At 41.5% G+C, this 26,725-nt stretch overlaps 1 protein-coding gene across 1 annotated transcript; it reads left to right on the plus strand.

Moving 5' to 3' along the window:
- Positions 1-295: 295 nt before the first annotated feature.
- Positions 296-26,725, plus strand: LOC126456304 (alpha-amylase 1-like). Its single transcript, XM_050092055.1, has 11 exons — positions 296-469; positions 5,852-6,003; positions 9,502-9,667; positions 12,186-12,301; positions 13,959-14,086; positions 14,190-14,312; positions 14,736-14,857; positions 16,803-17,019; positions 18,329-18,447; positions 18,525-18,707; positions 26,636-26,725. The coding sequence occupies exons 1-11, from the start codon at positions 296-298 to the stop codon at positions 26,723-26,725; spliced, it is 1,590 nt and encodes a 529-aa protein (XP_049948012.1).

Here is a 26,725-nt window from a genome sequence, read left to right on the forward strand (position 1 = left end):
TTCTGTAGCTCTACGGAAAATGTTATCAGTTGTGTCGAATGACGTACTTATTTATAATGATTTAGCAAATATAATATATTTTGTTCTCTGTGCGTATAAACCTGTTAATCTTATTAATAACAAAATACACCTGGCATTAAATATCCATTAGCTGCACCGACGTATAATGTTTGTCCTATCACGTGAAACCTTGTGAGTTGCAATCACGTCGATAGATATTTTTATTTTGACGTACTATAAAAACGGGCGCCGTGTCAGAGGAAGTTGCCTTGTAGTGGACAGTCGAGGCGCAGCCATGTTGTCCGTACTTTGCCTGCTGGCAGCCTCGCTGGCCACAGTCAGCGCCCAATGGGACCCCAACGTGGCGAACGGCCGCAGCGCCATGGTCCACCTGTTTGAGTGGAAGTGGGCGGACATCGCGGCCGAGTGCGAGCGATTCCTGGCGCCCAAGGGCTATGCTGGCGTACAGGTGAGACTGCGTTCTTGCTAGATTCCGAATGCAGACATATACCATCGTCAACTGTTACACACTTTTACATGTAGCAAACCAACATCTACCATACGAGCACACAGACATTTATTTACTACCTGAGTATTACAGGAGAATATGGGGTTGGGTCAAGGAACGAGATACAAGAAAGACTAATTGAGTTTTGTAACATTTCAGCTAGCAATAGCGAATACTCTGGTTCAGAATCACACGAGGAGGAGGTATACTCGGAAAAGGCCGGGTGATATGGGAAGATTTCAGTTAAATTACATCATGGTCAGACAGAGATTCCTAAATCAGATACTGGACTCTACAGCGTATCCAGGAGCAGATACAGACTCAGATCACAATGTAGCAGTGATGAAGAGTAGGTAGAAGGTAAAAAAATTAGTCAGGAAGAATCAATACGCAAAGAAATGGGGCACGGAAGATCTAAGGAATGGCGAAATACGCCTGAAGTTCTCTAAAGCTATAGATACAGCAATAAAGAATAGTTCAGCAGGCAGTACAGTTGAAGAAGTATGGACATCTCTAAAAAGGGCAATCACAGAAGTAGGTAAGAAAAACATAGGAACAAAGAAGGTAACCTCGAAGGAATTATGGGTAACAGACGAAATACTTCAGCTGATCGACGATAAAAGGAAGGTCAAACATGTTCAGGGAAATCCAGGAACATGAAAATGCAAGTCGCTGAAGGAGGAAATAAATAGGAAGTTCAGCGAAGCTAAGACGAAATGGCTGCATGAAAAATGTGAAGATATGGAAAAATAAATGATTGTCGGAAGGACTGCCTTCGGTGAAATGAAAAGCAAGAGTGGTAACACTAAGAGTGCAGAGGGAATTCCACTGTTAAATACAGAGGAGAGAGTGGATAAGTGGAAAGAGTACCCTGAAGTTCTCTATGAGGAAGGAGAGTTGTCTGATGTGTTAGAAGAAGAAACAGGAGTCTATTTAGAAGAGATAGGGGAGCCAGTATTAAAATCAGAAGAGAGCTTTGGAGGACTTTAAGATCAAATAAGGACGAAGGGGTACATAATTCCATCAAAATTTCTAAAATCATTTGAGGAAGTGCCAACAAAACGACTATTCACATTGGTGTGTAGAATGTATGAGTCCGGCTACACACCATCTGACTTTCGGAAAAATATCGTCCACACAATTCCGAAGACTGCAAGAGCTGACAAGTGCGAGAGTTATCACACAATCAGCTTAATAGCTCGTATATCCAAGCTGCTGATAAGGATAATATACAGGAGAATGGAAAAAATCGAGGATTTGTCAGATGACGAACAGTTTGGCTGTAGGAAACGTAAAGACACCAGAGAGGCAATTCTTCTGTTGCAGTTGACAATAGAAACAAGACTATAGAAACATAAAGACACGTTCATAGGATTTGTCGACCTGCAAAATGCGTTCGACAATGTAAAATGGTGCAAGAAGGTCGAAATTCTGAGAGAAATAGGGGTAAGCTATAGGGAGAGACGGGTAATATACAATATGTACACGAGCCAAGAGGGAATAATAAGAGAAGAACGAATTGCTCGGATTAAAAAGTGTGTAAGACAGGGATGTAGTCTTTCGCCCTTACTGTTGAATCTGAACATCGAAGAAGCAATGATGGAAATGAAAGAAAAGTTCAAAAGTGGAATTAAAATTAAAGGTGAAAGGATATCAGTGGTACGATTCTCCTGATGACATAACTGTCCTCAGTGAAAATGAAGTAGAATTATATGATCTGTTGAATGGAATGAACAGGCTTGTGAGTACAGACTACGGATAAGAATAAATTGAAGAAAGACGAAAGTAATGAGAAGTAGCAGAAGTGAGAACAGCAAAGAATCTTAACATCAGGACTGATGATCACGAAGTAGACGCATTTAAGAAATTCTGCTACCTTGGCAGCAAAATAACACGACGGGGGGAGCAAGGAGGACATCAAAAGCAGACTAGCGGTGGCAAAAAAGGTATTCCTGGCCAAGAGTAGTCTACTAGTATCAGACATAGACTTTAATTTTAGGAAGAAATTTGTAAGAAAGTATGTTTGAAGCACAGTATTGTATGGTAGTGAAACATGGACTATGGAAAACGCGCAACAGAAGAGACTCGATGAGTTTGAGATGCGGTACTACAGACGAATATTGAAAATTAGGTCGACTGAAAGGTAAGAAATTAGGAGGTTTTGCGCAGAATTGAGGAGGAAAGTAATATCAGTAAAACACTGTCGAGGGCAAGGGACAGGATGATACGACATCTGCTAAGACATCAAAGAATGACTTCCATGACACTAGAGAGAGTTGTAGAGAGCAAAAACTGTAGAGAAAGACAGAAGTTAAAACATATACGGTAAATAATTGTAGGTTGTTAGTGCTACTCTGAGATGAAGAGATTGGCACAGATGGGGACTGTTTTACTTCCGAAAGATTTTACGCAAGACGATGCCATTAGTACCTGACTATAGTAGATTTGTACGTTATCGGGAAATAGTGGCAGTAGTTTCCCTTTGTTTTCAACCCTTCATAGTACCAGCTTAGCAAGGCTAATGTTATAAAACCAGATCAGTAAATTATCCACACAGTTTCCCATGAAAATACTGAAAAAAGCTGCTGCCTGTCTTCAGGAACCATGCCATAATCTGGCCTCTCCTCATAAACAGCTCCGTTCTAGTTACAGTCACGGCACTACTATCTCTATCAGTCAGGCACGCAAGCAAAGCTCACCTCAGCAAGGTCCATGATTCATGATGGGCTTGTAATAAATGGTATTGTATGCCCCTATTCAAATGCCATGCTCCTTTGCATTTTGCCTGTCACGAAGATATACGTTAATGGCTATTGGTGTGGAGATCGCTGGTAAACTTACGGTATAACTGTCGCAATGTAAACATACCTGTCCGAATTTCAATCACTTTCCACGTCAGCATCTACTTTATACGGATGTGAAAACCTTTCTTTCCTGCAGTGGGTAGCCGTTGATCATTTTGTATCTGCCTCCGCGCAAATATATCCCAACATATGCGGAGAACGATGGTCTCTGACAAACTCTGTTCAAAATGCGGCCGATACCTCCTCAATGATAAATGTATTCGACTGAGAAAAGTATGTTTCAGATATAACAGTAGATTTTTAGGATTGGTTTCTTTTTGGATAGATATATTTCTTTATTTGAAATCAGTGAAGAGTATAATTTGCTGTAAAATTTTAATCAGCTCGATATCACAGATAATGGGAGAAGCGTCGTGACCCCTGTTTCTGGCGGCAGTATTAGCAGCGGGAAGCCAGTTACCAAACGAATTAACGTATAATTACTGTACCTCCGACGCGGGCAGTAAATGCAGTAATCTGGAAGAACTTGTGAAGATCGAATGCAAGACTTAAATCTCTAGTGCATGGTGTCCTAGAACACGCAATTCATTGTCAAGCTACTTTTATATATTTATATACCGCATATTTGTATACTTATTTATAGCCGGCCGCTGCGGTCGTACGGTTCTAGGCTCTTCAGTCCGAAACTACGCGGCTGCTACGGTCGCGGGTTCGAATCCTGCCTCGGGCATGGATGTGTGTGATGTCATTAAGTTAGTTAGGTTTACGTAGTTCTAAGTCTAGGGGACTGATGACCTCAGATAGTGCTTAGGGCCATTTGAACCATTTTTATACTTATTTATATACTATATATTTATATTATATATTTATACTATATATTTATTTACTACTAGGGCGTTCTTATACTCTGTTACATTTAACTAGATATCCTAATGAGTCAGTATTACAATTTATACAGTAGAGGTTGTTGTTGTTGTAGTCCTTAATCCAGATACTGGTTTGATGCAGCTGTCCATGCTACTCTATCCTGCGCAAGCTTCTCCATCTCCGAGTACCTACTGCTAGCTACATCCTCTTGAACCTGCTTAGTGTATTCATGCCTTCGTCTCCCTCTCCTCTTACCCTCCGCGCTTCCCTCCAATACTAAATTGATGGCGATCGAAGCAGACGAAATGAATTAAAATTTGTGCTGCATCCGGGAGTCGAACGTGCGTCTTATTGCTTGCTAAACAGAACTTCTAACCATTACACCACCACAGTACGATAGTCGACACTGCTGCATGAACTACCTAAGCTGAGTACCCTCCTCAACTCAAACTTCAATTCATTTTTCCCTTACATATTGTCACTACTGCCAGGGCTCTCCGACATTGGAAAGCACCCCAGCATTGGAGATAATGGGACGTCCTTGTACCATTGGTGATCTTATAGATCTTATAATTAAATGTCTCAGGGAAACACAGGGAAACATTCAATTATAAGAACTAAATTGACGATCCCTTGCTGCCTTAGAACGTGGCTTAGCAACCGGTTCCTTCCTCTAGTCAAGTTGTGCCATAAATTCCTCTTCTCCCCGATTCTGTTCAGTGCCTCCTCATTAGTTAACTGATCTACCCATCTACTCTTCAGCATTCTTCTGTAGTATAACACTAGAGGAGCAATATTTAATTGCAATAATAACGTACGAGTGCTATTTGGAAAATAAGGAACGATCGGTGGCGAAATGGAAACCACACAGACAATCAGAACAGTTTTATTTACAACATTTAGCTTCACCTTCCTGCTACTTCTCTACATAGTCACCGCTCCGACTTAGACATCAGTCGTAGTGTTGCACCATCTTCACAGCATCCTCGTCATAGCAGGCAGCATCCTGTGCTTCCGACAGTATTTTGCACTGGACTGCAGCTAGTTGTTTTTGTTCCATAATGTTGTCTTCATAGCCGGCGGATCGTTTGAGCACAGATGAAAATCACAGGGAGCCATTTCGAGGCTATATGGTGAGTGATCAAACAGTTCCCATCGAAAACCCTGCAGTGGCCTTTTCGATGCCCACGCAGAGTTAGACCGAAAGCTATCAAGAAGGAACTGCGTGACATTTAAACATTATGGGGCGTTACATGAAATCAGATGAATCTCTCGGCAGGCGCCCATACTTTGCGGGGGACACTATTTTCTAGCCATCTTTACGTGCTCATTGTGCGCTCAGAACTGAGAAGCGCGTCATGACGCTATCTACTGTCATACTACGGACATTGCCCAATACACCCGTGCAAAGTTCCATCAGTTTTTCAGAGTGGTTTCTATTTTGCGACCGACCGTTCCTTACTTTTCGAATAGCCCTCGTACACAGTAATGGACATCGTATAGGAATTTAAAAATGTCGCCCTTGTGGTATAGTAAACGAATTAGTGTGTCAGTGACACTTAAGATTTAGAACAGATATTGAATTCTGAACTGTTGTTGGAGTAACTTTGACAGTTTAAAAATTACTCACTGTTTATAAATAAGCTAACAACTAATTTTCCCTAACGTTCAGATATCGCCGCCAAACGAGTACATGTCAATCACCACCAACAATAGACCGTGGTGGGAACGATACCAGCCTGTCTCCTACAGGATTGTCAGCCGATCTGGTTCGGAGTCCGAGTTCAAAGACATGGTGAACCGCTGCAACAACGTCGGAGTCCGGTAAGTCAGTCAAAAAGCTTTTACTCTCACTATGGGTTTTGATATAAAACGGAGATGAATGATTATGGAAAGGGACAAATTCGATTCTGTGATTATTAAGGTCATTGACATAATCAGTTCAGGAGCTTATCTTATGTCCATAACTGAGTTTAAAATACTTACAATAAAAAATTTTGAGGGGGAGTAGGAAACCTTGACTTAAGCGTGACATTATATATGCGGAAATAACGATCATGAGGGTCATGTATAGGCAATAGGTCATCAAATCAGTTACATCCATTAATACGAAATCTGTCTGAGGGAATACGCAGACACTATTCTCTATTGTAGTAGAAATTGACGTTCCACATTTCATGACGGAAATCTTTAGAAGATCTCTCAGTCAGTCACTTGCAGAGTTAGAGGTTCACATTCTTAAGGAAAATACGGTTGTATGGCGTGTTCGGCCAGGAGTCCCCTTTTAGGTAGTTCAGCCTCCTGGTGCAAGTGTTTTTATTCGACGTCACTTCGGCGATTTGCATGACGATGATGATGAAATGATGATGAGGAAAACACAACAGAGATAACTGTATAGTTTCACTTTCGAGCAGTAAATTTGGCAATGGGCGATAGACTTCTCGCAGCTGTTTTTTATTAGTATGTCGACAGTAGCGTGTGCTCGAGTCCGCCTGTGGTAGCTGCACAGACAAGAATAATGTTATGTTGATGAACTAATATCTATACGCAGATCAGAGTTCAGAAGTAAATTATATAACATGGAAAAGTTTAGGAATTACTCGCAATTGTTCCGGACAATTTTTAAATGAAATAATTGCGATTTTGGCTGTTAAAACATTATTAATTGCGACTGCAGTTTCGGCGTGTGGTCATTTTCAAGCATTCTGATAATCATCGGTCGTCAAATATAATTCACATATTTATGAAATTGACAAACGCTGAAAGTGAAAATTTTAAAGCAGTTTACAAGGGATGTTGTAATCCACTCAATAATAATAAGCTGCGACATGCTGTGTAAGAGCAGTTGCTTGAACTGTTGTGAATTTATCTGCTGTTCCACATACCATATAGTTATAGAGCTGGAGAAATAATTATGTAAACACTGTAGTTTAAACTTCAAGTAGTAAGTGTGGTAACTGGATCACAAAAGCGACAAAGATGTAAACATACAAAGAATATGGAGTCCAAAGATGCTAACATATGGAGTCGATATTATGTGACTTGTGAAATGTATGTGTGTGCAGAAAAGAGAAAAGTGACGGAAACATGTGCCAGATAAAAATGCTATCTTAAAACGTGACTGAGATTATAGATTAAAACTAGGTGAAAAGATGAAATGACTATCAGGTCAAAATACAACAATATCCAAAAATGCAAGTACAGAATACGGTCTAAAACATCAGATATAGATCAAAGCAGCGGTCCACAAACAAGCGCAAGAAATACGTAACTGTAGGAAAGGTGTGAAGTAGTAGTAAACGTAGCATGGTCTACAATATTTACAAGGATTAAGACAAGATTATAAGACGTTCACGAAACAGTCCAGGAGTTTCACATTTTTAAGGTCAGTCTTTTCATCCAAATTGGATTCTGGCTGGTTTCGAAAGTCCCTATGAATTCGACTTCTTTGTAATTAATCCAGCTATCTACCTTTCCTTTTTTATGGAAAATTTCTGAAGAGTTTTAAAGGTTATCTAACTCGCGTTTAGTTACTCGAATATGGCTCGCGCAGGATGATGTCAGTTGTCTTACTGTGTTCTATAAAACGTGTGTTCAAACTTCTACCAGGTAGTCCTACATAAAAGTTTTTGCGTTCTCCCCAGCTGAGTTTATAAATTCCAGATTGTGCGTAAGGTTTGTTGTTGTTGTTGTGGTCTTCAGTCCAGCGACTGGTTTGATGCAGCTTTCCCTGCTATTCTATCCTGTGCAAGCTTCTTCATCTCCAAGTACCTACTGCAGCCGACATCCTTCTGAATCTGTATGGTGTATTCATCTCTTGTCTACCTCTACGACTTTTACCCTTCGCGCTGCCTTCCAGCAGTAAATTGGTGATCCCCTGATGCCTCAGAACATGTCCTACCAACCGATCCCTTCGTCTAGTCAAGTTATGCCACTAATTCCTCTTCCCCTTAATTCTATTCAGTACCTCCTCATTAGTTACGTCATCTACCCATCTAATCTTCTGTAACACTATCACCACATCTCAAAAGCTTCTATTCTCTTCTTGTCCAAACTATTTACCTTCAAAGTTTCACTTCCATACAAATAGTTTCAGAAAAGACTTCCTGACGCTTAAATCTATACTCGATGTTAACAAACTTCTCTTCTTCAGAAACGCTTTCCTTGCCATTGCCAGTCTACATTTTATATCCTCTCTACTTCGACCATCATCAGTTATTTTGCTCCCCAAATAGCAAAACTCCTTTACTACCTTAAGTGTCTCATTTCCTAATCTAATTCCCTCAGCATCGCCTGATTTAATATGACTACACTCCATTATCCTCGTTTTGACTTTGTCGATGTCCATCTTATATCCTCCTTTCAAGACACTGTCCATTCCATTCAGCTGCTCTACGAGGTTCTTTGCTGCCTCTGACAGAATTACAATGTCATCGGCAAACCTCAAGGTTTTTATTTCTCTTCCTAGGATTTTAATTCCAACTCAAATTTTTCTTTATTTCCCTTTACTGCTTGTTCAATATATAGACTGAATAATATCGGGACTAGCATTCAGGAGGACGAAGGTTCAATCCCGCGTCCGGCCATCCTGATTTAGGTTTTCCGTGATTTCCCTAAATCTCCTCAGGCAAATGCCGGGATGGTTCCTTTGACAGGGCACGGCCGACTTTCTTCCCTATCCTTCCCTAACCCAATGAGACCGATGACCTCGCCGTTTGGTCTCCTCAATCTAGTCCAATAACGTCGGTGATAGGCTACATCCCTGTCTCACTCCATTTCCAACCACTGCTCCCCTTTATGCCCCTCGACTCTTATAACTGCTTTTGGTTTCTGGTTTATTGTGTTGGATACTGTGAACTATGGTCAGACCTAACGTGTTGTCAGTACGGAAGCCATCAGTTATTTCGGTTTTACGAAATTATTTACCTATTCTTTCAGATATAGACCAGCTATATGGCAGGAATAGATATTTAGTTTTATTTTCTTCCTTAGAAGTGGAATGATTTCATTTAAAAATTTGACGAAGTCTGTGGACCCAGTTATTATCAATCTTCAGGGCAATGTTTTCAATGGAAGTAACCTTTCCTAATGTTAAGTAAGACTTATAAATTCAGGAAAACCTTAAAATGAGAATACTTAACCGTATACGTAACCTCACGCAAGGCTAGACTGCACTTTCGAAGTGTAGAACAAGCGGACAGTAGATTTTGTCGTGCTGGCTGAATTACAAGGGAGATCGATATGAAATTATTAATGGTAGTTGAAAGCTGTGCGCTATGTGACGCAAACAAGCTAAAGCAACTGGCACTGGGCACGTTGCAGGATCTACGTGGACGCGGTGATCAACCACATGAGCGCCTCTTGGAACGGCCTCAGCGGCGTGGGCGGCAGCAAGCCCAGCGGCTACAGCTACCCGGACGTGCCATACGGCACCAACGACTTCCACCAGCCGCCCTGCACAGTCAACAACTACAACGACGCCAACAACGTAAGCGAACTGAAGAAGTTGTATATCGACTGTGCCAGACGGCTGTAGCTGCTGTTACGTCTGAAAGATGACGCAGATAATGCTGGAATAGGCTTTTTCGAAACATTCCACTTCATCAGTGTTAGATTTAAAGATGATGATGCCAGCAGATGTGAACCGTTTCTAACATCTCCCCTTACCAACCCCCCCTTCCATAACCCCCCCGCCCAATCCCCCTCCGCGGTAGTTTGAATTTCGACATTTTTAGTTTATATAGATATATTTGTCCGCAGTTCGCAGTAGCGTTCTCGCTTCCCGAGCACGGGGTCCCGGGTTCGACTCCCCGCGGGGTTAGGGATTTTCACCTGCCTCGAGATGACTGAGTATTATTGTGTCGTCTTCATCATAATCTTTAATCCCCATTACGGTCGGAGGAAGGCAACGGCAACCAACCTCCATTAGGACCTTGCCTAGTACGGTGGCGCGGGTCTCCCGCATCGTTCCCCTACGGCCGGCCGGAGTGGCCGAGCGATTCTAGGCGCTTCAGTCTGGAACCGCGCGACCGCTACGGTCGCAGGTTCGAACCCTGCCTCGGGCATGGATGTGTGTGATATCCTTAGGTTAGTTAGGTTTAAGTTAAGTCCCATAGTGCTCAGAGACATTTGAACCTTTTTTTTTTTTTGTTCCCCTACGCTCTGTCACGAAGCATGGGAATTCATTTCCATTCGATAGATATTTTTGTTGCTGTACAGAACCACACTTACATCTTACAATACTGCAATCAATAACGGAATTTTTTACTGATTCCGGGCATGCTGCCCAGGATAGTAGATCCGCAATTGTATTCTGTAGTATTAAGGGAAATTTTATTCTGTCCGTCTCCGCTTCATAAATATACAGTTCACTGCTGCAATGGTTACCGCTCTCAGGCTGACTCGCCCATTCTTAAACCACAAACCTTGTTATTAACCGTAACTAGTTACATAACATGGTGCCAAGAGATACGAACAGCTTTGCACAGTTTGACTTTTGTTCAGTTTGACTTTCCTGTACAAAACCATTCGTACCTTTCGGAATCATGTACAACTACTTACGGTTAATAACAAAGTGTGTGTTTTGAGTAAGGGTGAGTCAATCCAGAATCGTTACCCTTGCAGCAATAAATTATTCATGCAACTGAGAGGGACAAAACAAAAATTTATAAAGTTTTCGGGAATTTTTTTGTTTTGTTTCGAAAATAGTTTATTTTCCGGACCAATCACACATCATTATGACAACTGGAGTGAACTACTGCATCCATCTTATGATATGAAGATGACAGGCGACGGACAAAATCGGTAATATTTTATTGTGTGTTCCCGTTACGGTAAATAAATCATATTTTTTTCAGAATAAGCATTTTTTCTCTAGTCTTGGTTCCATTGGATCCAGCTGTTTTAAAATGATAATTAAAATTAGTATGCTTCATTCTTAACTTTTTTTATTAAAATTTACACTTAACCATTGAATACCTTAACCTAATGTAGCATCATGCTATTGACAACATACAGAGAAACTACTAAAAAAGGATAAGAAAAAAATAAAGTAAGCTATTTTCTTGAATTTAATACCACTTCTTGAAAGCGTCAAAACAAAAACTTAAAATCTCCTCCTATATAACATTTTTCACAAAGGTCAAAGTAAACCAAACTGCATGAACGAAGTACACAGTGGCTGAGAACAAGTCATCCAGATAGGCGGCTTGCGCTTAGTGTTTCCTTTTTGGATGGGCAGAAGAGTATCTCATTGTCTTATTTCTCTCCCATTTAAGACTGGTTTGATTGTTTTCTGGTACTGCTAGATGAAGTTTTAGAGCGTGAAAATGCTCGTTCTGAGTTGTGTAGGAACTCTGTGGTTATAGCATTTCTTTTTCATGCAAAGTTTTACCTTGAGGTTTTGACGGACAGTCTTCAATTATGATGTCACCAATAATCCATTTGACAACATCACTTTCAGTTTAGGGAGAATAATAAACAAGACAGGCACTGGTGCCTGCAACGTCAACTCATACGCGACTAGATGTGAAACACAGCTGTTCAGCAATTTCGACATTAATAATCGGCCCCCAACAGAACCAAACAACAATCCAAACGCTAAGTTATCGGCAATGCCGCTGACTGCTGGCTTGTCTTTCTTCTCTTCAAGTTGCACGACATGTTTTCAGTGGTGCGATTATGTCTAAAAAAAATACAAGTCGCACCTCCTCTTTTTCTCGGCGCCTCTGGTTAAATCTTGTCCTAGATTTCATTTTCCTATTGTCTGATAGGGATGCTCATAGCCAGTGCGTATATTTCATGACAATATGTACGTTCCTTTATTATTTTCTGCGTATAGTTTCAGACACGGTGTAAATGGATTCGTTCGAATCGAAAGAGCAGTTCGGACGATCTTACAAACGGCATTTCGCCTTTTATCTTAGTACTTCAAAAGACAAGATAAATCATGCAATTTATAGAAAGAGATGACAATGGTTATTCTATATTCCATTTTTTCTTTTCAGGTACGAAACTGTGAGTTGTCTGGACTTCACGACCTTAATGATGGGTCCGACTACGTACGGGGCAAGATCGTGGAATATATGAACAAGCTAATCGGCTATGGAGTTGCAGGATTCAGGTAATATAATATAGAGACTACTGCTTGTTTTAATTTTTCAGTATATTTTTATACTTTCGATTAATACTCTTGTTATTTGATTTGACCCCTCGCTTAACGACATATATTGTAGTGCTGTTGCCGATATAATATACTCTGTACCCAACGGAAATGGGGAATACAGTTACATGTAAAGAAATTTGAATAATAATATTATAATTACTTCTTGCGGAACGATACAACTGCACATAACGATGGTGGACAAGGGAAACTTATTAACTCCATTTTGCTAAATTTTATGGGAGAAGCAAAAACAGTTCCTTAAAAAATAAATGAAGTGATAGGGATAATGTTGCTACATGTGTAACAAGATAGTAGAAGCCTAGTTACTGACAGATTAGAGAAATCCATGCACTTTCAAATCTCTCTTTGGTATTTGAGGTACTGACTGCTGGAATTACGTGGTCTTCAAAGACGGGTGGAGTTACACGATTTTCATTGCCCACAGGATCTAGCGCCCAGGAAGGGCGTGGATGACTTAAAAATAGAAACAACTGAGTTGCTGAGGGATCAAGTTTTCCACGGCCTCCTGCACGTCCTTGTCATAGGTGAACCTCTGACCTTTCAGAGGTTACGTTAAGGGGCCGAAGATATTTGATTCATATCGGGAGACATCCGGGCTGTAAGAAGGATTTTACTGGGCATCTCATCGAAATTTTTGAAGGTTCCCGGGGATCCTCTTAGCCACATGTGATCTAGCGTTGTTCTGGAGAAGCAGTAGCCCATTCGAAACTTGGTCCCTGCGCTTGTTCTTGACGCCCCGTTTGAGCCTCAACTTACGTGTTACACCCTGCAGTTGCCAGTCGATGAGCGAGGTCCTTCATCGTCCAAAAAGAAACTGAGCAAGATTTCCCTGCCTTTCAGGACAGAGTGAGTTTTTTTAATTTTATTTTTGAACGAACGGAGCTACGATCGCCACTTCACGCTTATCCATTTGGAAGCAACGACAGCACGTTTCATCACATGCCAGAACCTGAGCATTGATATCCGTTTCTTGCTACATGTGTCCTAACGGATGGGCCAGGAAAACTGCCGCTCTCTCCGTCTTTTGATTCTATGAAAAGTATTTGGACAACCACAAATTTCTCCATTAATGAAGCCTCTCGTGGATTATGTGATGCGCAGTTCGTTTGCTTATCAACAACTCAACAGTAATATCACTTGCGGTGATTCAACGATTCGTCCGTACGAATTCCCCCATAGTGAAAAAGTGGCACTGGTGCTAACAATGTGAACCTGCGTAGGGTGTGCACGTACTTGATGTTTACAAGTTGTGCCTCACAACGCTGACCCCCGGAATATTGTGCACAGTGCGAGACACGGCTCTCCGTTCACCTCTTTTATTCTGAAATAAATCTATGAAGTGTACTCTCCTTCTGTCTTAAGAAACTGGATAGCCACTCTTTATGCTGAAGAGGAGGGATCTGTCATGCATAGAACTGCACAAAAATTTCTGCAGAAATGAGGAAATTTCTGTGAAGCCTTTAAACCCGATTGAACTGGGTATCACACAGCTCCGTCACTTGACGATCACCATCGGACTAGAATTACATACAACGCCGTTTCAGCGAATATCTTCTTGCCTAGGGCATACCTTATATTCGTTCATTGATTCTAGGATTGACGCAGCCAAACACATGTGGCCAAACAATCTAGCCAAAATCTACGGCGCACTAAGCAACCTCAACAGTAATTATTTTGGCGGAGGCAAGCGACCATTCATCTACCAAGAAGTCATCGACCCAGGTAATCACTATTCCATGAAGAAACGAAAGATTTTGGGAGGCATCCACTTCAACTCTTTCGTAGCCTGACTCCACTGACTATTAAATTGTTCTTCGTTTTACAGGTACTGAAGCCGTGAAGAAAGGCGAGTATGTCGGCATGGGAAGAGTCTGTGAGTTCAAGTATGGAACAGAGCTGGCGAACTGCTTCAACAGAAAGAACCAGATGAAGTGGCTGTATAACTTCGGTAAAAATTTCAAGAAATATTCTCTTTTACTTAAGCAATATTTACAGTCAAACGCTGAAGTAATTCTCTGGCGTTCAAACAACATTATGTAATTAGACTGACTGATATTTGCTTCGTAATGCACACTATTAAAAAAAGGAATAAGAGTTGACACCAGTAGCTTGTTAAAGAACACGTTAAATGTCATGTCACGTGGTCGTATAGACTGCCACGGTTACGTAATTCGTTTGAATGATATAATGATATTTGCATCGCAGTTAAATGCAGACTGCAAAAACAGGAATAAGAACTGATATCAGTTGCGTGTTAAAGAACTCATCAAATGAGACGTGGTAATGCAGACTACCTCCATACAGAATACTTCTTTTTCATTCATATGACTTTCTGTCTGCAGTTGTACAACGTATTGATGTCCTGTTACAGGTGAAAGTTGGGGCCTGGTCAACGGTAACAATGCACTTGTGTTCATCGATAACCACGACAACCAGAGAGGCCATGGTGGCGGCGGAAGCGTCATCACATTCCAAAACCCAAAACTATACAAGGCATGTGAAAAGATTTTTAATTCTAATGATACCTCCGTCCTTCGGGTAAACGACGATGAAAAATTCTTACATTAAATTTTTAGTTATGTTTACGTATCTAATATGCTTAGGAAAATGAAAAAAATAAAACTACCGTATGGTGATTTTGAGCTACCATATTAAATACTTCTAAAGTTATTATCGCTAATACGAGGGTTGGAACTTAAATAATGACAACTATTTATTCACAACCGATGCATAAGAGATACATGTTTGCACCTGTTACTGTCCTTCAAAGTAGTCACCAGAGTTATGTAGAACCAGTTGCCAGCGATGTGGAAGGCGTAGTATACCGTTAGCAGAGCCTGTTCTGTTGATGGTGCGAATGGAGCGGTCTAAAGTTATGGTGATTCTCGTGTCCACTGTGATGGTGTTATCCTAACGCATTGCGTTCTTCATGGCAGACCGACAATGCACAATGTACTGTCCGTTTTTGGAGCATCACCTCCGACCAGCTTTGCGAAACAAGAAGCTACACTTTTTGTGCAACTCACCCATCATTTTGCACGACAACGCGCGGGCCCACACAGCGCAAGCTGTGGCTGCTCTGTTCGGTCCATGGGACTGGGAAGAACTGTACCATCCGCCATAGTCTCCGAGTTTATGCCCTAGTGATTTTAATTTGATTCCGAAGATGAAGGAACCACAACGTGGCATTCGCTTCAGAGTTGTTCCAGAGATTCGACAGGCAGTAGACGGCTCCATTCGCACCATCAACAGAACAGGCTCTGCTAACGGTATACTACGCCTTCCACATCGCTGGCAACGGATTCTACACAACGCTGATGACTACTTTGAGGGACAATAACAAGTGCAAACATGTAACTCTTTTGTATCGGTTTTGAATAAATAGTGGCCACTATTTAAGTTCTAACCCTCGTATAAGAAGATGAGCAAAGAAAAGTACTATCGGATCTCACACCAGGAACAAAGTTAACTTGGGTTCATCAGGACGGTAGTCGGATACAAGCATGATCTTGTTGAGTTACCCAATCTGAGATTTGCGTGAAGTGATCATATAAGCCAGGGTGGTCGTACGAAGACTGCAATCGTAGCGTGCAGTACCTCATTGTATCCTCATTGCTGTGATTAGCCTTCTCACATGTGAACATCAAATCGTTCTGATGTGTGATGGATGCAGCTAGTGCACTGTCTTCCGAAAAACTCAGATTTCTAGAAGGTGTCATGTTTTCTCAACCCTTTCCAGGTTATTTTGTGTAGACTAGCAAACTTACTTTTTGGAACCTAAAATACAATGTAATGTCAGTTAGTGGACGTCCATTAATGATGTGTGCTCTTTTTCAAATTCTGACCACTCTCCTCCTCCCTTGGTGAGATTTGGTGAGGGCGAGACCACCCCTCCCCCCCCCCCCCCTCTCACCCACACGTGAGTTTTACCCACTAACATTTTACAGTCTAACTCCTTCGATACGTTCAAGTTTCCACTTCATACCAGTAAAATATCCTTTAGGTTACTCGAATTAATTTTATAAAGCAACATATTACCCATCAAAATAATGTATATTCTGGGAATTGAAACAGTTGACATAAGATTTTAATTGCCCCCGCCGCCTCCATTTCAATGACATTTAGTCAGAGCTCATGTAATAAATTCTGACGTTATTCTATTATTCTCCTTACAAAATATGACGTTTCTTTATATGTAGGAAACAAATTAAATACCTTTAGGATGTTACATAAAGGAAATAGATAATTCTACGAATGGACACATAAAAACATTTGCTTGAACATTGGAAACATTCTCTGACAACTGTATTCTCGACTTCAAGGTTTATTTTATCTCCTATGCCTCTCTTCGTACTCAACACTTTAAGACGTAACTTTTATTTTGTTGATAGCCTCATCAGCACTCCGTTTATGCCAATAAGACTTAAATAATTTGCAGATGGCGAATGCCTTCATGTTGGCGTGGCCGTTTGGCTTCCCACGAGTGATGTCCAGCTACGAGTTCGGTAGTTCGGACGATGGTCCACCACAGGACGGCAACCAACACATCATCTCTCCCACCATCAACTCTGACGACTCATGCGCTAGGCCCTGGGTGTGTGAACACCGCTGGAGGCAGATCTACAACATGGTCGGATTCAGGAACAATGCAGGAAGTAAGTACTCAGTCTGTTTTAGGCAGCCTAGGTTGCGATGAAAATATGTCATATCCTGTATTACAAAACCACTATCCTAACCAACGAATTGTGGGCGCTCGGTGATTAAGATTTACAATGTACGCAACAGCAGAAAGAACTCGTCAGATACTTAAAAATGAATCGCACAAGGTCATGAAAAATAAAAATAAACTTCAGAAATGAAATTTTACAGCGCAAGTAGCTCGGCGAATGGACTTTCTATTTACACGAGTTCTTGATTAAAGATAAACAATAGTAAGCAAAAACAAATAGCATAGCAATTATCGGGTGTTCTAACTATAAATAATTGAACACAACGTTAATTTAGAATCGAGTACTACAATTATATAAATTATATCAGACGACGAGTCTAACACGAAAGCAACACCAGTTAAAAACTAAGAAATTTTTGTGGGACAGATGATTTATCTAAGCGACACAGCATATCAAAGCCCCAACATCACACTCTGTCTCGCTACCTCGTATTAATGCAATTAGTGTTATATGTGCCATAAACAGAAAAGACAACTTTAACATTAGGAATTTAAGTAACAATCCACCTCCGTAGTGGTCAGTGGGGATGGCTTCCATGCGAGGACCCGATTCTCGTCACCGCCAAGTGCTTTTACTTTATGGGAGGATTGGTTCGGGATGCACTAAGCCTCATGATATCAACTGGGAGCTACTTGATGGAGTAGTACCAGTAGCAGCTCCACGGTGTGTAAAGTCCGTAAAATGGACGGGAGAGCGGTGTGCCGACCGCATACTCCTCCGTACCGCATAAAAATAAAAAAAAAAATAAAAAAAATGTGTGTGAAATCTTTCGGGACTTAACTGCTACGGTCATCAGTCCCTAAGCTTACACACTACTTAACCTAAATTATCCTAAGGACAAACACACACGCCCATGCCCGAGGGAGGACTCGAACCTCCGCCGGGACCAGCCGCACAGTTCATGACTGTAGCTCCATAGACCGCTCGGCTAATCTCGCGCAGCGTACCGCATCAGCGTGACGCCGCAAGGCAGAGGATGACATGGCGGCCGGTAGAAATCCCTAAGGCCCTCATGGCCTTGCCAGGAGCTCGTTAAATCTGAGTAAAGTACCTAAATTTCCTTCGCTTAAGCTGAGCAGTATATAAAATTCTTAGCACTTTACGTTTGTAATACTTTAATTTCGTTGCCCTTAATTCACAAGTAAGCATTTTGACAACTTCCCCATCAATAATGTTAGCGTTTTGGACTCATACTTAAGCAATTACATATTTTCGTTCTACTTTATGCCATCAGCTACCGCGATGAGCAACTGGTGGGACAACGGCAACTACCAGATTGCTTTCTCCAGAGGAAACACCGGTTTCATTGCCATTAACAACGAGGCCAATTCCGACCTGAAACAAACGCTTCAGGTAGGTGTAGCATTTTTTATTACATAGCATCACCGACTTTGACATCTAAAAGTCTGATAATCACTGGTTTCTTGCAGACTGGCCTACCCGCTGGTTCATACTGTGACGTCATCTCTGGTAACAAGAGTGGAAGCAGCTGCACGGGCAAGACCATCACCATTAACGGTGATGGAACGGCCTACATCGAAATCCCTTACAACCAGGACGATGGTGTTGTGGCTATCCACACAGGCGTAAGTAATCGTGTCAAAAAGTCTCAAGTACAGCTGATATCTGTTGCGTTAGAGAACTGTTTAACCATGATGTAATCTTATGCCGTATCTCAGTTCACAGCTTACTGAAACACAACCTGGAATTGTCAATGAACTACACCACACCAATCAGGTTAATTTGTAATTTATTTTACAGGCCAAGCTGTAATCTCGCAGTATGACTGGAAGCCGTTATAGAGACCACAGGAACGAACTGACAAAGCAGATTATTCAATACCAACTTCACTGATCAATGCTAAATTTCATTTTATTTTTAAATGTAAAAGTGAAACAAACTGATGCGCTGCAACCCAATTTGATGAATAAAATTTTTGCACTTCCGAAAGGCTTATGATCAAATTAACCCATTGTGTAGTATATTTGAATATCTTCTGTATAAACAGGTATGTATCAAAAAACAGGGTAAAATGCACAGTTCACTCTGACTTTGGACACACCCATTGCCGTCTCTCACAATAACACAGTATTTTGTTATCTGATTAATCTATTAGGTTATGATACAATAACAGTCTAAAAAGATAACCCCTACGTCGTTACCATCACTCGAGGCATATACCAAGAAACTACTGTTTCAGATTCTTTCTAGAGCATTATTGGATGCCAGTGTTGGAGATGTAGCACTCTTTCGTTTCGGCTGTTAATGGCGGCTTTCAGAATTGACATTTCTAGTGACTTAGAAACTAGGTACATAATTTGTTTCATTTTCAAGTTATAATGAGAATTTTCATATTGTAGTACTTGATAACCCAATTAATTTTAACCAAAACATTTATATCAGTCCTGTTTAATGGAATTAAGGGGTCTTACCAATATAGGCACAGCGCAAAATACCAGACCTCATTACACAGACCTTCAAAATACATAGCCAAGCAACAAAAATAACAACGCGAAAATACATACAACGACTATTTACTACTGACAACGTCGTTGCGACTGGGAGTTTCACTGTTCTCTCCATTAAATCATATTATTGAACTACATTATAATGTAGTTACTGAAATTATAAGTATTTTTAACTACTCTCGCTGGAAACCTGGACTGCAAAATTAGTTAGTTAGGAGTTATCAGACTGTATATTAATTAACAGTATTAATTTTCGAATCCTAGAGAGCAAAAAACTGAAACGAAAAAAGTTTATCGTCCGGTTCACATAGAGGTCTTTTGAGGCGGAGCACTAACACAGCAGAGAAATTATGTAAATCAGGGTTGACTTTCTGAAATGATTCCCCCTCCCCCCAGCATTTAGTACAGTAGGGCATCGATAGTCCGAAACAAATGAGATAGAGGGCATGGGGAGGGAGGGCTATTTCGATAACTCATTCTCCAAGTAACTGATTATTTACGAAAACATATTTTGCTATTGTTCACAGGAATATGAAAGAAACAAACTCTAAAATGAGCGCATACACGATGTAAACGTATCACAGCGGTGTAAGAGAAATCGACGCGAACGCTTTGATATAGGACTCTCGTGGTCTGTAATGCCAGTAAATATCCTCAAATTGGCATACAAAGCGCCTGCGCGTCGGACGAGATTTCACAATACGCTCGCGTCCTCCTAAGCCACCGGCTTAGTCGTGCATTTACAAATCTTTTATCTCGCAATTTTGTGAATTTTAATAGCGCATAATTAGCTATCAAAACATTTCGTTTTTCTGGATTTATTACAATGAGACTTCTGTGTTTGTAAGGTTTAGACAGAACTGTAAGTGCAATTAGTTTTTGCATAATGTGTTCAAAAGTCTTTTCCTATCATTAATCTCACAACCAAGCTCAAGTGTAAGCCCGTGGCATACGAGAACGAGAAGATGTTAAAAATATACGCGGCACTACGTGCTGTTAAGTTAGGTGGCTTTTGTAGGTCAGTTTGATAGATCACACGTGTGTTACATCAAAGTGTTCGTGTCGACTTCCCCTACACTATTGTGGTACATTATAAACAGGTATTGTTAATACCCCGTATATTTTGTACTTCAAGTAACACAGTGAACTAAATACGTAGCTTAGTACCAAAAGCTGAAAATGCTCATTAAAGTAGACCTATAATTTTGACTAAGAACTGCAAACATTTGTTTTTGCGGGAAATCTCGCGTTCCTTTGCCACGAAGCTTCGCAAATGTTTTAAAGACAGCAGTCGGGGAGCGTCGCGTTCTCATTGTTGTTCTAACCACTTCACAACTGTCGTAAGATAATGCAAAACTACGTCACTTGTGTACGATCCTTTTCAGCACCATCGTTGTCACTATGCTCCCCTCGTCCGCTATGGTCTTGGTCTTCGATGACACAGGCAATGATTCCATCGTCCGTCAGTACCTGGTAGCCAGGGTCATCAACATCACATTCGAACAGACCTTGAATATTTTCCTGATCGCATTCTTCAAATCCTGACGATACTGCGGTCATCCCAGCAAAAAAATGCAAGTTTCCAACCTCACTGTCAAATACACTCACAAATTTTATGAAGACATCAGTTTTGTTTTTAATGACCTATGTTTTGTCTTTCCCACTCTGTATTCCAGAGCTAAGGTTGATTCACTACTAGCTTTCTTTAAAAGTACTATGAAGTTTATCGTTAACATTAAAAATAATGTGTTTACAATTGGTCGCCATTGCAGACGTCACAACAGCAGTACGAACTGTCACAAAAATGGCTCTGAGAACTATGCGACTTAACTTCTGAGGTCATCAGTCGCCTAGAACTTAGAACTAATTAAACCTAACTAACCTAAGGACATCACACACATCCATGCCCTAGGCAGGATTCGAACCTGCGACCGTAGCGATCGCTCGGTTGCAGACTGTAGCGCCTAGAACCGCACGGCCACTACGGCCGGACTATCACAGCATTAGAATTTTAGAACTGGAATTCTTTCGATTAACCGATGTTAAGACTGATGGGCATTCGAATAATCGATGTTCTTCTGTAATTTCTGAAAGCTATCGTAAATGCAGAAGAAAATGAAGAAGCGGAATTTTAACTTTCTGCTTCTTATCCGATAAAGGTGGGGAGTTGACTTACATAGATCAGGGTAAGTGAAAGCTAGAGTTTTACTGCCCTGAGTGCGTTCGCAGGCTATGCAGCTGTATGCAGGAAAGGTAAAGTTTCAAAATGTAGAAAACGTGAAGACCATTAAAGCTTAGTTGAAAGACAAGCGTCTGACTCGCATCCGTAATAAAATAGATGTATTATGCGTAAATAGACGATAAGAACCAATATTATTTAACTACAATTCCAGACATCAGTTTCTGGATCAGATACTATCACAGTCCTATAGTGTGCTGCAATATCTCACAGGAGCGATTCAGAGTGGAACGACCACAGTCCAGACTAATAGAATCCTATGAAAGTGTAGTACAACGTCCCAAACCCCCCACCCAAATCCCCTGACACCCATCCCCCCACATCCCTCCCCCACCACCACCAACTTAAGTCACTAATAAAATTCATCCTCGACATAAACCTTTAACCCTTAAGCAGTGACATATATTAAAATGCGCTAACACTCCGTGGGGCCAGTGTAACTCGAAACTAAAACACTAAGAAGAACACAAAACTCCATCATTCCATGAAACAATTATTTAAAATGTACTTTTTGATTCCCTTTTAGAAGGATAATAACAATTTTAATTACGTTTTGATCATCTTTTATTTACAAATAATTGATTTCTGATTATTAAGTTCCAGTATCCTTTTAACACAGAGGCATTACATTTTACACGTTAAGGCAGTATAAAACATTCATTCTTTGTTGCCTCTTTCCAGAACGTGCAGATAGCCGTAGTGCGCTTTCTACATACATGCTTGGAACAAATCACACATACTGTGGAATTCTTGCTGTCATTCGTACATATGACACTGTCTTCTCTTGCTAGGCAGCTTTACCTTGTTCCTTCCATCCTTAAGTGTCGGCACCAAATCCTTTGTTCTGATAGATAAAGCTGAATGACCTTGCTTTTTAGAAGAGATGCAGAGACACGAGTGTTGTGCCGTATTCTTTGCGGTTGACGTCTCACATAAAAACGAACAAGGAGAGGAATATCTGTGTTAACGCCAGTAAAGCATTGCTACGGGAAAGGATTCGCCACATCCGCATAAGTCTCGATGCTCACAACAGGAATTTGTGTGATCTGCACCTATTTCTGGCCGGAAAACTTCAGATGGAAGACTGGGATAAAGTCGACAGGTTAACCTTTCAGCAAGCATCAAGGACCAGCAATAGTATTACTAACCGCCAGATGAGAAAGTACGACAAACTACAACAGAAAGCCACGGACGAAACATTGACGCTGGACAGGCGACGGACAGTGGTCAACCTCTCCAGCCACACCTTGAGCGAAGCAACCACAGCAATCCTGGCCAAGGGGATGAATTTCGCAGTCGCACCTAAGCGAGTTCCAAAATAAGATATTATAGAATCCGTAGAGGCTTCGGTACGTCATCTGCCACAGGCCGAGGCGGAGAAGATCCGGCAGGAAACGGTCAGAGTTCTGAATAAAGCAAAGCCACCGAAGCAAAACATCAACGCTGAGGAATATCATGCCATTAAGGAACTCAGGGACAACCCCCACTTAGTAGTGGTACAGGCAGATAAGGGCAACGCCACTGTAGTCTTGGACACGACTGATTACAACAAACGAATGGAAGATATTCTCGCAGAACCTATCTACAAGAAACTTCAGGGAGATCCGACGGCCAAGGTAATCAAAACGACGCAGGCACTGCTCAAGCACTCTAGAATCAATTTCGACAAGGCCAGAAGATTCATCCCGCAAGTGACACAGGCACCAAGGATATATGGTGTACCGAAGGTACACAAAACCGACTTCCCCTTAAGGCCCATAGTAAACAGTATAAATTCGCCGACCTACTACCTAGCGAAAGAACTGGCACCTAGGCTCCGACACCTAGTGCATCAAACCGAGTCCTACGTTAAGGATTCCACTCACTTCGTGTCTCTCCTAAAGGAAATGCGTGTTACGGACCAAGATCTGATGGTTAGCTTCGACGTCAAATCCCTACTCACGAATGTCCCAGTGTCAGATACTGTGAACATCCTAGAAGAACGCGTGGCACCTGATGTATGTGAGCTTGTGCGCCACTGTCTGACGACCACCTATTTCAGGTGGAGAGGTCAATTTTATGAACAAACTGACGGTGTAGCTATGGGCTCACCCCTATCGCCTATCGCAGCAGAAATTTTCATGGAGGCATTTGAGGAAACAGCCCTCCAGTCCGCACCATTACGTCCAAATTGTTGGCTTCGCTATGTCGATGATACTTTCGTCATCTGGCCCCACGGAGAAGAGGAGTTACAGAACTTCCACAAGCACCTTAACCAACAGCATAGAAAAATCCAGTTTACAATGGAAACAGAGAAGAATGGGGTGCTGCCTTTTCTCGACGTGGAAGTTTATCGAAAACCTGATGGTAGACTTGGCCGCAAAGTGTACAGGAAACCAACCAATACGGACAGGTACCTTCACGCCTCCTCCCACCATCACCCCACGCAGAAGAAGTCCGCCCTGCACACGCTAACGAAGAGAGCGTACAGGATAAGCGACGAAGAACATCTGAAGACAGAACTTGAACACCTCAGGTCCATCTTCGGAACTAATGGCTATGGGAAGCAGATGATAGACAGCACCATGTCGACAAGGGAGAAGACTAATAGGGAAGAGGAGAAGGAGGCACAGAGCATTGCTGTGTTACCATATGTACAAGGGGTCACCGAACGTATTGGCAAAATTCTACGAAAAGCCGACATCAAACCAATTTTCCGAAGCAGAAACAAAATATCAGACATGCTCGGTTCTACCAAGGATGCAGTTGACAAACTACACACAGCTGGTGTGTATGAAATTGGTTGTGCGTGTGGATTAGTTTACATAGGTGAGACGGGACGTCCGATCAGCACTAGGCTCTCGGAACATGAAAGATATATCCGCCTGAAACAACACACTAAGTCAGCAGTGGCGGAACACCGGGACGAGTGCGGGAAACCAATATTTTTTCAAGAAGCCCGCGTCCTGGCGAAACAGCCTCTCACTTTCAAAAGAAAGATTAGAGAGGCGATAGAAATAGCCAAAAGACCCGCCAACATGAATAGAGAGGACGGGTACAAGCTTCCGAGGTCTTGGCTGCCTGCAATAGCAGGGCTACGGAGCGGCGGCAGTGCCGTGGTGGCCCATGCGGACACGCGGAGAGCCACAGTAGTGGTCGCGACCACACAAAGCAATGGCACGCCGCAGCCGGCTTCTGGACAGCTTGGAAACAGAGTGACGTCACAGCCATCACCTGTTCGCTATTCGTCCGTCTCCTCCAATGGGGTGGATTAATATAAAGACCAATAGAAAACAGCTATTTCAGCCAATAACAGATAATAAAGGAAACACCAATAAAGCATACCTTTCACACCTCCTCCTCCTCCTAGTACAGCCAACCAAGTAACGACACGGTTTTCTCGTGCAGCTATTTAAGGAATCCAAGTGTGTTCATTTAGCAGTTAACGTAAGGCCCTGATGAAGGCTAGCTGCAATGCTGGCCGAAACGTTGGCGCAATTTAAAATTATGACGATGCGGTTTGATACCCTGAAGAATTTTATTGAAGAAGACAATGGCCGCGGAAGCCTACGCTTACACTTCTTTTTATTGTAGATTTCGAATTGTTTATCCTTCGGACAATATAGTTTGTTAGTAAGCTCTTAGTCACAGTCTGCAGAAATTCATGTCTTGTAACTTTAATACCAAAGCGCAATTTGTAAAGGATATAGATCTAAGAGCAGACAGTTTACCAACAGGAAAACACTCTTAATGGCCATCTTCTCGTTCTTCTACCAAGGGCATTACTAGGTAGCTGATCACAGGTGACTGCTGCATATTTTGTATGGTTGATACAGCTTCTGGCTTTTTCTGAGAGCCTGTCTCTTCATCGATCTTTCCATTATTACGTATTGCGAAGGTGACAAACAGATCGCGATCTGATTGGGACATATGACACCACTGCTACATCTTGTGTAAAACCGAACATACTTGTAGCTGAAATTATTTGTTTATTGGGCAAAAATTGCGGGATAATAACAGATTTGTCCCCTCGTAATAGTTCTAGTAATGTCAAAATTTTTTCAAATTGAATTCTTGTCAGGGAAAGCTGGTGTACCAGTTGGCAGGAGGGATATTTATATCTGTATATTCTAGAGGAATAACAAAACGTAGCACTATTTCTGTACGCTTGTTTGGTTTGTTTAAAGGCCTAATTGGCTGTGTGCCTACATATATTTCTAAGTTCATGAGATAAAATATTCTCAAGTTTACCGGAGCAGTTTATGCCGTATTTTCTTTTTATTTTTTAGTACGTATTTTCGAAAGGAACATCGGCCACGATATGGAATTAGCTGCTCGTCTATTGTCATATATTCTACAGGAGTCTACAGCTTCAAATACTTACCTTGCAACGGTGTGATTAGTTCATGAACAGCAGCTAAGTTTTCAGTCTTTTTCTCATCTCGAGTGCTTTTTTCACAACCGAATACAGTGAGGATAAAAATAGGAATTTTCTGTGTGGCATAGTAACCGCAAATACATCAGGGCTACGTATACCTCACATGTCTCTGAAATAGAGATGGGTAGTTTTTTCAGCTCCTGCTTATTGCTACGTGATCACTCAAACTGTCCACGACTGTTCATTATGTGCATACTAGTGTACATAACAATGTCATCCATCAATTAATCAACAATATAAAAAGAAAAGAGTCTTTGCTGCTACAGCCAGCACTAAAACACCTCGATGAAGAATATGTTACGACTTTTGGGTCTTCCCCTACGACTAACTGGTTTTATATGACATTCAGTCTGGCCATCATTGCTCATGCAGTGATCTCTACTAACAGATGAATTCGTAGTTTCGTCATCTGAAGAGACAACAACACTTGAATCTGCTCACTTATTTCAGTGTCATCCTCTCCATCTTCTCATCTTTCCTCAGAGACTGTTCGTCATCAGTTCGTAG

Source organism: Schistocerca serialis, chromosome 2, assembly GCF_023864345.2.
Source record: "Schistocerca serialis cubense isolate TAMUIC-IGC-003099 chromosome 2, iqSchSeri2.2, whole genome shotgun sequence".
Taxonomy (NCBI): Eukaryota; Metazoa; Arthropoda; class Insecta; order Orthoptera; family Acrididae; genus Schistocerca; species Schistocerca serialis.